This window comes from Danio aesculapii, chromosome 11 (assembly GCF_903798145.1).
Source record: "Danio aesculapii chromosome 11, fDanAes4.1, whole genome shotgun sequence".
Classification (NCBI taxonomy): Eukaryota; Metazoa; Chordata; class Actinopteri; order Cypriniformes; family Danionidae; genus Danio; species Danio aesculapii.
This window is the reverse complement of record NC_079445.1, coordinates 1,136,853-1,150,882: the sequence shown is the minus strand read 5'-3', so window position 1 is coordinate 1,150,882 and position 14,030 is coordinate 1,136,853. Positions and strand designations below refer to the sequence as shown.

The following is a 14,030-nucleotide window of genomic DNA, read 5'->3' as shown; positions in this document are numbered from 1 at the left end:
AAAAATGACATCTCACCTGCGCCCTCACAATCATTATATTACATGGAATGGGGGGAGGGGGGGGGGTGTTTTCAGCCTCTGCAATAAGCAGACGAGGATGAAGTGCAAGTGATTTACATGTGAAGTCGAAGCAAAGATGGGATTAGACATCCTGTGGTGTGAATTAGGCGTTTTGTGCATTTTGACGCTCTTCAGACTGCAAAATAAAGTGACGGTAAACATCTAACAAACGGAGTAATGGAACAAACAGATGGAGATTGCTTCACTGATGATGGCCCTGGATCAAATTAAAAGACATTATTTGTGCTTTACTTGTAAGGCTGGTACTATGATGTGCGTCAAATCATTAATTATCGATTAAATAAATAAATTAAGTTTAACTCTTTCCCTGTAGTTAACGAGAAAACGCTTCCCTGCCACTGAGGAGTTTTACAGCAATCTGTGTTTCAGATGTATTACGGGAGGGAAAACCCTAACGCATGTCCTAAGTGAGGTACATGATGTCAGATGCTTCAGGGATTGAATCTTAGAGAAAGTAAGACCGTAGATAAAAATAAGAGTTATACAAACGTCCTTTGGCTTAATCCCTACCGTTTTAGATCTGTTTCAGATCTTGTCTTGACAAGAGACCAAAATAAAGAAGCTTTATTTGATGATTTGTCTCCTTGTCATTGTGTCAGATTGCACACGTTACATAGTAGGCTACCTAATATAGTAAATAAGCTATAATATATATATATATATAATTTTTGATAATTATATGTATTTTTAATCGCAAAATTGTCGGGAAATTTCTGGGAATGACCGCCACAAAATGAGTCATTTTTATCGCAAAAAAATCACAAAAAAATTCGTGAAAAACTAAGGGGTCTGATAAAGACACTGTTCTCAGATCAGCTTCTGTACATGCGATTTGGAAATGATCGAAAGTGGACACTTGGTAATTGGTAAATGTGGTAATTTGGTGTTGTTAAACAGACAAATACACTGAATAACATGTAAACATGTCCGTCCTGGCGTCTTTTATTTTAAACGCAAACAATTTTGTGTTAAATGAGCACAAACAGTACGAAAGTAATCGAATGCTTTCATTAGTGATTTGTTCAAAAATTAATAAAATAAAAAATAAAATTACTTAATTTTACTTAATAAAAAACAACACAACAAACACACAAATGCTTGATCACGACCCGGCCCGACGATAGTGGCAGGAAATATCGACCAGTTCTGGGCTCGGGCAAAGAATCTAAACTCTACTTCATTTTGAGGTAATAATTCTGAAAACAAGCCAAAAAAGCATTTCCTAAGTAAGAAAAGCATTTTTGCAGTGTGTTCATGGGTAGTTGGCGAATATAAAATTCTGCTTACGTCACGTCAACAACCCATACACGAGGAAGAAAAATGCAAACAGGATTTGCTATTTAAACATTAGATATTCCATGGCACCCCTGTCAACATGTAAACACACCAGATGTGAACAGAACACACATAATGCTTTTAATCTGCGTGATGATGGAGACAGAAGATCCACATGTATAAACGACCCAACCCTTCATTCTGAAACAGCTCTGTGTTACTGTATGTATGTGACTCACAATGATGTTGATAAATGACTCATTCTCTGTCTTCCTTTTTTGATTTGGTTTCACTGTAATGTCCACGTGATGAATGTTTTATCGTCTGCTTTTCTGTTATTTTTGTCCCGTGTCTGTGGATGCCTTCATCTTAGGTAAAATGCAGGATGGAAATATGGAGAACAACCAGACCAAAGGTAACCTGCTTTCACTTTACCGCTGGTTTGAGCGCTCGCCATGATTTGATTCCTCTGTGCGGTTGGGATGTCCGCTCGATCGCTCGTCTGTCTGTGTGTTCTGCTTCTCATGTGTGCGTCAGGGTCTTTGTCCAACTCTCCAGTCATTTTAATGAAGATGTCCATTGGTCACTTAGAGTTCTTAGGGAGTTTGCAGATCCTTATTTCTGCTTCGTGTCATTTGGAAAATATTATGGAGGAAATTAACAGGAAATTACTAATTTAGCTTTTTTTTTTCCACAAATGACGAATGTTTTATTAGGTCTTGCTTGATTTTGATTGGCTTCTCAAACTTGGTCCTGGAGGTCCGGTGTCCTGCAGATTTTAGCTCCAGCTTGCCTCAACACACCTCCAAGGATGTTTCTAGATTGCCTAATAAGAGCTTGATTAGCTAGCCCAGGTGTGTCTGATTGGGGTTGGAGCTAAAATCTACAGGACACCAGACCTCCAGGACGGAGATTGAGAACCCCTGCTCTAGGGTGTTTGGTTATTGTCAGAGAAACGCACAGCTAAGGTAGTTCTGGCAGGTTTTGAGCGCATCACAGCTCCATATCACTATGCTGAACAGTCAAAAATCACATTGAAACACAACAGAAGGAGGAGGAGGACATGTGGGAGAAACTAGTGCTACACACTGGAGATGTTTGAGGAGGACACACACCTCAAAAATATCTGAAATACAACAACAGTGTTGTAATGACGTCCGGGATGGTGGATTATTAGACTATAATGCACACCTGAGGTGTTCACTTCACCACATGCATGATTTCCTAATAATTTACTTTGCTGTAACATTTACGAACACATTTGCTATTAAGTCTTGCTCTGTTTGCAAACCGAACTTAGTTACCTGTGGTTTCTGATCATTTCCAGGTCTTCAGAATTTCATATATAAATAATGATATTTATTAAAGTTTTATCGCCCAAAAAAAGGCTGGTTTGTTTTCACCCAATGTTCAGTCAATATTTGAATCAATGAAAACATAAACACAGGATCTGTGACTATGAAGCCAGTTGACCATATGAATGGGTTTAGATGGTCATGCTACATATCTTGAGTTTGTAAAGTGAAGTGCTTTGAAATATGCATTTTTATTTCATGTTTGACGCAATATCAACCGAAACTCAAAGAGAGGGTGGGGCATAGTGTAGCCCCTCCCATTTTGTTTTATCACCACTCTGCCAGTGAGAGTGGTTGAGTTCAAGCGCATCAAATGAAAAGCCAATGAGAAGAAGGGGCGGGGCATGTCAGAAGATTTGATAAGAAATTGAAGTATGAGGTGACGTGAATAAAACCGTTGATCCGTTTAGGCTTTGTTTTAGGCTTGTTTAACTACAAGCTTTACATGTTTATATCAGGTCTATCAGGTCATCTTCTAAACACGAATTTTGTCACTGTTTTGGAGCACACTAGCTTATAAAAATCTTCAAAATGAACAATACAAATACAAACTAACATCTAAAAAAATGTGTTTTAATTTCATGGGACCTTTAAACATTTCTGTGAAGGTTTACTGGTTTGTAGAGTTGCACTGATTGCTTGCATCGGACATCTTTAAAGTAGAAGTGAAGCAGTCAGTCAAGTTTACATTATTTTGTAAATTGATTTTCACTTTTATGAAAATATGTTAAGCAAACTCGATTAATGTAACCATTTTGAAGAAAACGGCATGTTTTACTATAGCATTTAGTGCAAGGGTGCCGCCATCTTCAAAAGTCGCTGTGTCTGACGTCACGGGGTTGGTTCCGTTCCCTCAGCTGAACAGATACAGTGGAAGTTATGGACTTAACACGGAGACTGCAAAGCCTACTTTAACCCAATGCGTGAAGTTGTGGAATTGGAACTGGTGCAAATACAAGCGTCAAAGTTGTGTCTATTATATACAAACATATTATGTTTTCTATTTTTCTTATTTTTTCACATATCTTTTGTTTCATGCACTTTGGTCCACTCTCTCACGCTGGTGCAGCACTGCCTGATGAGGGGATTTACTTTCAGACTAATGCAACGATTAAAGCACATGACTTCACGCTTTACTAAGTCACGTCTTTGTGGATTATGTCAAGACATGAGTTGATAAACTCGATCTCTCAACATGTATGAAGGATGTAAAAAAACGCGCCGATCTTAGTTTGGTTTGAACATGAACAGAGGTGAGCAGCTGTAGTAGTTAAAAGTGAAAGTACCCGCCCCCATTACGGCGGAACCGAACCTTGTTGAAACCTAGACAGGCAGTCAAGCAGCTCTGATGCTTGTATATGCAGCAGCTTCACATTCACAACTTCACACAATGGGTTAAATTAGGCTTTGCAGTCTCCGTGTTCAGTCATTTACTTCAAATGTATCTGTTCAGCTGAGGGAACAGAACCAACTCTGTGATGTCAGACAGAGCGATATTTCAAAATGGCGGCGCCCTAGCTCTAAAAGCTATAGTAAAACATGCCGTTTTCTTCATAATGGTTTTATTAATCGAGTTTGTTTAATATATTTTCATAACAGTGGAAACCAATGTACAAAATAATGTAAACTTGACTGACTGCTTCACTTCTACTTTAAGCCCAAGAAACTTTAAGCCGTGTAAAACTGTGTTTTGTCTTGAAGGAATAATTCATCCTACACCCAACCTTGGGTCAAATATAGGAAAAGTCAACAGTAAGGTTAAAAAGTGTCATTTAAATTTAATTTAAAAAATCTAATATTGAGTTTATATTGAGTTATCCTTGGGTTATGACAACCCAGCGGTTTTACAAGTGTAAAGTTAAAATGTAAAACTCATTCCTCGGGTTTCCTCTGACATAAGAGGATGTTGATGTGCAACATAATGGATTCATTTTTGCTGGTTTGTTGAGAATTATTTCCAAATGAATCATTGATTTTGACTTTTGGACTTTCGTTTCTGTAATTAAGCACATTTTTTACAGTGTACCAGAGGAAATGTTTAGTTGTCAAAATGTGCTGTTGATATTTGACCAAACGTACAGAGTTGAAAGTGTGGTTTATTTAGGGATTTGACTCGTCAGTCTCGGTCCAGCATTAGCTGTAGGATGAGCCGGGCTCATGCAGACGTCCCCTAACCAGTGTGTGTGTGTTTACTGTGATGATTGCAGTGAAGAAACAGGACGGAGCCGCAGCGATGGAGATGCAGCCATTGAAGAGCGCCGAGGGCGGAGAAACAGAGGAGAAGGAGAAGAAGAAAACAAGCGTCTCCAAGAAAGAGAAGTCCGTCCTGCAGGGGAAACTGACCAAGCTGGCTGTCCAGATCGGCAAAGCAGGTGCTGCGGGTTTCTCAAGGGTTTTCATGGGGTCTCCTCCCTCAAAATGAGTGGAGGTGGTGTCCTGATCAGGATATATTTGCTGCTTGAAACAAACACATTCTGCATTATTCTCGTAATCTTATCAAGTAAAAGATTATCATATTTGAAACAATATAATGTAATTAAATACATAACCAGTGAGGGCTTCTGCCAGTATGACATTTTTATGTTGTGATTATTGCTGAAGATTTTATCACAGTATATGGTATTATCATGATATTGACCTACAGTGTGATGCAAAGTTAACAGGTTTTATACCCAAATATGCTTTGCTTTACAATGCAAATACAGTGTATTGCTTTACTGTATTCATTCATTCATTTTCTTTTCGGCTTAGTCCCTTTATTAAGGCCACAGCGGAATGAACCGCCAACTTTTCCAGCATATGTTTTACACAGCGGATGCCCATCCAGCTGCAACCCATCACTGGGAAGCATCCTTACACACTCATTCACACTCGTACACTACGGACAATTTAGCCTACCCAATTACCCTATAGTGCATGTGTTTGGACTGTTGGGGAAACCCATGCCAACACAGGAAGAACATGCAAACTCCACACAGAAATGTCAACGGACCCAGCCGAGGCTCTAACCAGCGACCTGTGAGGCGATTGTGCTACCCATTGCGCCACTGTGCCTGCTTTACTGTATATAGTACACTTTACAACAGAGTTGGGTGTAACGTGTTCCACAGTAACGTGTTACTGTATTCTAATTACATTTTTGGGGAACGCAGTAATGAAACAAATTGCAATTTAAATTTGTATAATTTGATTACAGGTAATAAAGTCAGTGTAATTGCGTTACTTACGTTACAATTATAGACATAAAAAAAAAGCTTCTTTTAAATCACGTTTTCCACTGCAATGTCAGTGAATAAGCATTCGCTTTTAAACTGCTGAAGAACGTGAGCTGAAATGGCTGCTGACGAGATTGCTTGCTTCTTCAAGTAGAAATACAGACATTACTTTGAATTCATTGAGCGTAAAAACAGAAGTATTGCTGTGCAGTCTATGTCCAGTCTCTAAAGAACTATCACTGCATTTAACTCAACCAGCAACTTCAAGCACTTGAACAGAAGGCATTCTATGACCATGCTTATCACCAAGGAGGACACCGGCACCCAAAAACACGGCGGCCTAATTCAGCTTAAACAGGCTAAATTGGATTTTTGTACAGGGTCAGGAGTGAAGATACCTTCTGAACGTGAATGTGCTTATTCATTGTTCACAAGTTCGTTATTTCCAATGGAGGTGCGTGGCTTGCATATTCGGAGCGCATATTGCACGCGCTCACATTTTCCAGGCACACCAGTTGAAACCCGCGAGTCACATGACAAGACCTGACCGATCAGCTTCATACTGTGTATGGATTATATACACAATTCGGTAGATTAATTAAATCTGACAAACAGAACAGTCAAACACTGCAGTGCTTTTTCATACTATGAATGTCAGTGTTTATGAGCATCCAGTTTTCTTCATGTCTTCTACTGTATTAAAAAAAAGGATTGGAGCAAGTGAATGATGAGAGAATTTTATGTTTTTAAGCATTTTGAATATGTCAAGCTGCTGTGATCAACCCGTTGTAATGTTTCCAGTGAATATCAAAGTAATGAAAGCATTGCAGTTTTTTATAGGTATATTTGAGACGTTTTAAAAGTAACTGCAAAGTAAAGTAACTAGTAATCTGATTACTTTTTACATGCCGTATTTAGTAATGTAATAAGACCACAATTTTCCAGTAGTAGTCAGTAATTTGTTATCCATTACTTTCTTAAAGTAACCTACCCAACACTGCTTTACAATAACGTCTCATTAGTAAACATTAATGCGTTAAAATCAACAGTTAGAAATAACCATATTATAGTTATATAAGTTAATAAAAAAATATAACAGGATTTCATGAGTTATTAACGTTTGTTTTAATATGTTATTAGGCATTAACTTTGACATTTACATCAGCTTATAATAATAAGACATTACAATCATTTAAGTTGAATTAAGTGATGTTAACAAATGAAGTCTTAATGTACAGAGTTAAACAAAAGGCCTATAAATCATACAACACAGGCTCATTTTGAAAATGTACCCCTATATATATATATTTCTAGAGATAGTTAATTATGTAGCTGGAAGTACGTATGGCTGCATTTCGTCTTTAAAACGAACGCTATGGGGCGGTATGACGCCGTTCCTTTTCGCTCTTACCAGCTGACCGCTTACCTCAGTGTAGACAGCTTTTCTGCTGTTGCCAGTTTGCCCAGTACTTCGGCGGACTTATGACCTGGAGCGGAGTTGACCGTGAAGACGGGGTTCAAGTCTGGTGAAGAACGTTTCCAGAAAGCAGTAAATTGGTGCTTTTTAAAACACTATCAGTTGGGTTTAGGGAAGGAAGAGGGTGGGTCAGTCGATCAGTCAGTCAGTGAGTTAGTCGACAGCGGCCTCTAGTGGTTTTACACGAGAACAGCAATCGCGAATGGCACTCGTGAGAGAAATTTGAGATCTGAAAAAGCATACACAGCGGCCTCTGGTGGATTTATGCGAGAACAGCAAGCGTGAATGGCACTCGTGAGAGAAAGTTGAGATCTGAATAAGTGCACACAGCGGCCTCTTGTAGATTCACGAAAGCAAAAACTACAAAAAAACATAGCTTCTGGGATTTATTTGGCGCTCTCCAGAAATGTATATAGAGGTACATATTCAGAATGAGCCTGTGTTGAAATCCTCACAGATTTTTCAATGTGGTAGATTGACATGTTAAAGTGTTCATGTTTGAAAATAAATCACCCATGAAGTCTTCATCATCTTGTGCTGTGATGAACAACCAATAGAAATCTGAATGTCTGTAAAATGCTCTCTGAAAGTTTAAATAAGTATTGCTCATGATATCAGTATTGTCCATGTAAATTTTTGCACAATATAATAAATGATTGAATATCAGCATATGTCAGAGGTGGTACACAATCTGATGGCCTCGTAATTCTCTATGCAGCAATTAAACTGGTAATATCCCAGCAGTGCAGCACTAATGCGCTGTGTGTGTGTGTGATCTGCTCCTCAGGGCTGGTGATGTCCGCCATTACAGTCATCATCCTGGTGCTTTACTTTGCTATCGATACCTTTGTGCGTCAGAATAGGCCATGGCTGACCGAGTGCACGCCGATCTACATCCAGTATTTTGTCAAGTTCTTCATCATCGGTGTTACAGTGCTGGTGGTGGCGGTTCCTGAAGGCCTGCCGCTCGCCGTCACCATCTCTCTGGCCTACTCTGTCAAGGTACGCCTGTACACAACTACACTGGAATAAATAACTCTAAATAAGCAGTTTTCTGTGTTTTCTGATGTTTTATTTTAGATTTTTCCTCATTTATTTATGTTTTTAATTGCATTATGGGAGCTTGATCTTTCTTCCAACAACTTTTTTTTACCTTTACAAGCTTTACATGTTTATATCAGCTTAAGTCTCCAAAACATGTCACTGTTTTGGAGCACACTAGCTTATCTTTAAAACAAACAATGCTAATACGAACATCTAAAAACTTTATTTTACTTGTTGTGACATTTAAATGTTGTTGGGTAGCAGTTTTAGCTTTTCTGATGCACATTATTACCAAAGCTGCTAGCGGATGCATGTTGGCATTATGAACATTGGCACAGAAATCTGTGTTTTCTGTCTGTGTGTGAACAGCAGAATCTCCTCGCTGTCTTCAGTGATGCGCAAACACATTATTTGAGCTCCTCATGCAGGCGGATTAATGCAGTCGCAGCTCTTTTATTTGCCATTTCAGTCAGAAGGTCATTTATTCAGACAGTTTTAGCTGGTGGACAGTTTTCCACATGTCCAGAATGTCCTCTAGATATTATATAAGCTAGTAGCTGTTTCACTGCAATAAATGCTTTGGTTGTGAGCTGTTGTCTTGTTTCTAGTCCAAATATCTTAAAAGTCTTAAATCAAGCAGCATTTTCTAGACAAGTACAAATATTGTCTTTTTTTTAAAGAAATAATGAGTCAAAATTAAGTAAGTTTTTCCTTAAAACAAGCTAAATAATCTGCCAGAGGTGTAAGAGAAATAATCTTATGTCAAAGCAAAAACAGGATCATTTTGCTTAGCTCAATGGCAGATTATTTTGCTTGTTTTAAGGAAAAACTCACTTCATTTTGACTGAAAACAGCACAATATTTTTGCTTGTCTATAAAATGCTTCTTGATTTAAGAATTTTTAGATATTCGGACTAGAAACACGACAAAAACTCTAAGCTAGGAATGCATTGTTCGCACTGCAGATATGACTGACACTCAATATTTTTTTGTCTGTGCTGATAGAAAATGATGAAGGACAACAATTTGGTTCGCCATCTGGACGCTTGCGAGACCATGGGCAATGCCACAGCGATCTGCTCAGACAAAACCGGGACTTTGACCACCAACCGGATGACCGCAGTGCAGGTGTATGTGGCCGATGTGCATTACAAGACCATTCCAGAGCCCACATCTATGCCGTCCAAAACCCTGGACATACTGACCAACGCCATTTCCCTCAACAGCGCCTACACCTCCAAAATACTGGTGAGAAGTCAAACTCTGCTGCATTCTCGAGCATTTGGTTGGGTTGACCGTAACTTTGTTCAGACAGTGCATTATGCAGAATATCAACATTTATTTAGTAGCTTTTTTCTGAGATCTCAAAGCACCGTCTGTTGTTAAAAAGGACTATCTGTGTTAGTGCTGGAGGATTAATCGATTAGAAACTAGAACTGAAATTTAAAAACAACACAAATTTCCACATTTTTTCTACATCTTGTATGTAAGTTTGACACCCAGTGGTTGAACTAGGTATTGCACTCCTGTTCAAATCACAGTTTCACTCAGCCCCTCCTCTGATGACTCCATGCAGGTTGCCAGATTGAGGACACCAACAGGAGCGAGACTCAAAGGCTGATTTAAGGCTGATTTAAATCGTGTTCTATATAAAAGCAACGACACGCAATAGAAGGCATATTCTCCTATAGTTTTTGTCCTAATCAACACCTGAAATGTGTATTTTAGAAATGGCTTCTAACGAACAACTAAAAACAATGATCAGCTCAGGTACAGCTCATGTGCTTTATTCAGTGTTAAATACTAGTAATGTGAGTTTAAATGTTTGAATTTATTGCCATACTACATTTAATAATGTTAAAGAGGTTTAATATGTATTAATTAGATTATAAACCTTACCATTTCATTAGACTGCAGTAAGTGCACTATGAATGGCTTTTGAATGGCTGTATTTACATTTCTGTCGTGTTTCGTCTGGTGCAAACAGCCTAATTGCTCATCACTGCAAATCTCGTTACGTAGCTAGCTGTTAGGACACGGGAAAACACATGCATTCAGATATTCAGAGATGGGTTTCAGACCTCCTTCATATGTGGAAATAAATCGGATATGTGACAATGCGACTATCATGTGAACGGGCAGATCAGATTTATGGAGGCATTCTGATTTGTACGTCATTAAATTTGCGACAATGTGGTACTTCTCCGTGGTTTGATAACATAGAAGGAAGAGCGTGTAGAGACGCAGAAGCAGTAAACAACGACAACAGAGGAAACACGGAGGAGAAAAGTGGTCAGTCGCCACAAGACCTGAGATCTCTCTCGTACCCTCAAATTCCTCTGAATGGTGGAGGACGACACCAAATATAAGCCATAGGTGCAAGCTGCGATGACGGCCATTTCTCTCCGCCTCCGCATTAAAATCATTTTAAAGTTGGGCGAACTTATATTATACGCATATTTCACAGAGCTAAAGGCAAGTGTCACGGATTGGTCAGGCTCTCACGATCCCCACTCACGAAGATCACCATCACCTGACTTCTAATGAGCACACAGCTGCATCACATTCACGAGCACCAGATAAAAGCACAGCACTCCAGTCGCTCATTGTCCGGGCTCGTCTCGACGAAAGCGGACAACTGAGCGACCACTCAGCGTAGTCATCCTCAGCTAAAACAAACGCTTTACTTACCTGTTCTCTTTGTATTCCTCCTAGTCTTCCTGGTCCACCCGAATCGTCCTGTCTTCCAGTCCTTCCAAGTCTGTGTCATCCTCTGTCAGCTGTATCTGGTGTGTGCTGTCCATCCTCGTGTATTCCTGTTACCCAGCCACGGAGGAAAAGACCCCAACATCATTCCTGATCCTCCTGGCTATCCTTCATGTGCTCCTTGTTGTCATTTAATAAACACCCTAACGTTTCCTTACCTCTGTCTCCTGTCCGCTTCATAACAGAAGCCCGGACCAATAACGACGACAACATGAGCACCCCCGATCACTTTCAAGAGCTGGTGGACCAGTTGAAGCGGATTCTACAGCCACCAGCTCCACTTTCCAACGCACCACCAGCACCGAGCACTTCCGCCTCCACAGTTTCTTCTTCGGCCCTTCCTTCCAGTCCCATGGCCCGACCAGCGCCCTACTCAGGCGGAGCGGGGGAGTGCAATGGTTTTCTGTTACAATGTTCCCTCATATTCGAAATGCAACCTTCTCTATATCCCACAGATAAGTCAAAGATCGCCTACATCGTATCACTACTCTCTGGGCCTGCACTTAAATGGGCTGAGACGATCTGGAACCAAGCCGGGCCGGTCATGAATTCCATCACTACCTTCACGGAGTATTTCAAAGAGGTGTTTGGACGTTCTGATGGGGAAGTAGCCGCTGGAGAGCAGCTGTATCATCTAAAGCAAGGTACTCTATCTACACAGGAATATGCTCTCCGGTTTCGCACTCTAGCAGCTGCAAGTGGATGGAATGAGAGATCGTTGTTGACCACGTACCGGCTCGGCTTGGAACCCACTCTCCGAATCCAGCTGGCCACATTAGATGATACTATGGGTCTGGAGAGATTCATCCAACATTCTCTCCGATGTTCCGATCGTCTCCGTTCCTATCAACAGGACACCATCACCCCCTCGTCTGCACTCCTCCAATCGCCTGAGTCAACAGCCTCTCCAGAACCAGAACCCATGATAATAGAGTCTGGAAGACTGACATCAGCGGAACGACAGAGGAGGCTGACCCGGGGTCTGTGTCTATACTGCGGTGTCAGTGGACACACCCGTATGGAGTGTCCCCTTCGTCCCATTCGGACTTCAGTGAGTGTATTCAGTACGAATATTGAACAATGTAAACCACTTACTACCACCGTACAAATAACTACTGCCTCTATTTCTCTCCTTGTCACAGCCCTCATCGACTCCGGGTCAGCAGGGAACTTCATCTCCCAATCCCTCTGTCGTCAACTCCACCTACGTACTGAGGCGTCCTCGCATATATACCAGATACAACCGATAACCCAGTGCACTCGATCTTCGACCCGTATCCATCGACAATGCGAAGACATCCTTCTTCAAGTGGGGTTGTTACATCAAGAGAGGATTCAATTTCTGGTTCTGGAGGGTGCAAATATGGACATCATTCTAGGGCGCCCGTGGCTGGTGAAGCACGATCCCATCATCTCTTGGGGCACAGGAGAGATAAAGAAATGGGGATCTGGATGTACACCTACCTGTTTTCCAAATCTCCCTCTTCAAGGTCGGAACCCCATTTCTTTGTTTACAACATCGGTCGAGAGTCCTCCTGAGAAGCAGTCTATCCACATTCCTAAGGAGTACAGCTCCTTTCATGATGTCTTCTGCCCCAAGAGAGCTTCCCAGCTACCGCCGCATCGGCCATGGGACTGCGCGATCGACCTAGTTCCAGATGCCCAGTTGCCAAGAGGTAGGATCTACCCGCTCTCGCTTCCAGAGAATCAGGCAATGGAAGATTACATAAGGGAGGCTCTGAGTCAGGGGTACATACGTCACTCAAAATCACCAGCCGCCTCAAGCTTCTTCTTTGTGGCCAAGAAGGACGGAGGGCTGCGTCCATGCATCGACTACAGGGTCCTAAATAACGGTACAGTAAAATACCGATATCCCCTTCCTCTGGTACCAGCCGCTTTGGAACAGCTCCGAGAAGCTAAAGTCTTCACTAAATTGGACCTCCGCAGCGCGTATAATCTGATAAGAATACGTGAGGGGGACCAATGGAAGACAGCATTCGTGACCCCTACTGGCCACTATGAATATGAGGTCATGCCTTACGGTCTGGTCAACGCCCCCTCCGTATTCCAAAACTTCATTCATGAAGTCCTCCGGGAGTTTCTTCACCACTTTGTAATAGTGTACATAGATGACATCCTCATTTACTCCCGGAGTGAGGCCGAACATCGCCAACACGTTGCGGAGGTCCTACACACATTGAGAGAACATCACCTCTACCTCAAAGCGGAGAAATGCTCATTCCACCAGAAGTCGATTCATTTCTTGGGATACATCATTGACCAAACCGGTATACGTATGGATGGGAAGAAAATTGAGGCTGTTCTATCCTGGTCAGAACCCACTTCCATTAAGGAGCTCCAGAGGTTTCTTGGGTTTGCTAACTTTTATAGACGGTTTATCAAGGACTACAGCAGGATTACATCACCTCTCACTAATCTCCTCAAGGGTAAACCCAAAGGACTGGAGTGGACCAAAGAAGCAGCCGCAGCCTTCCGCCTTCTTAAGAAGGAGTTCACAAGGGCCCCACTCCTGACTCATCCTGACCCAAATCTTCCTTTCGTGGTGGAAGTGGACGCATCCACCACCGGCGTCGGGGCAGTATTATCCCAACATCATGATACACCGCCCCGACTGCATCCCTGTGCCTATTTCTCTCGGAAGTTGAGCCCGGCGGAGCAGAATTACAGCATAGGAGACAGGGAGCTTCTAGCAATCAAGCTAGCCTTGGAGGAGTGGCGTCACTGGTTGGAGGGAGCCAAACATCCGTTCCAGGTGATCACAGATCACAAAAACCTCCAATATATCAAAGAGGCCAA

The 14,030-nt window shown here is 41.4% G+C and overlaps 1 protein-coding gene across 13 annotated transcripts in view; it reads left to right on the top strand.

Annotated features, from left to right (window-relative positions):
• The window catches only part of atp2b2 (ATPase plasma membrane Ca2+ transporting 2), a 159,917-nt gene that overhangs the window by 97,004 nt on the left and 48,883 nt on the right, over positions 1 to 14,030 (top strand). For 11 of the 13 annotated variants that reach the window (XM_056468477.1, XM_056468478.1, XM_056468479.1 and 8 more), the window contains 4 exons: positions 1,730 to 1,771; positions 4,919 to 5,083; positions 8,191 to 8,405; positions 9,453 to 9,695. In XM_056468477.1, the coding sequence (XP_056324452.1) occupies positions 1,730 to 1,771; positions 4,919 to 5,083; positions 8,191 to 8,405; positions 9,453 to 9,695 (665 nt within the window). The remainder of the gene's footprint in view (positions 1 to 1,729; positions 1,772 to 4,918; positions 5,084 to 8,190; positions 8,406 to 9,452; positions 9,696 to 14,030) is intronic. The other 2 variants (XM_056468484.1, XM_056468487.1) reach the window with 1 other exon arrangement.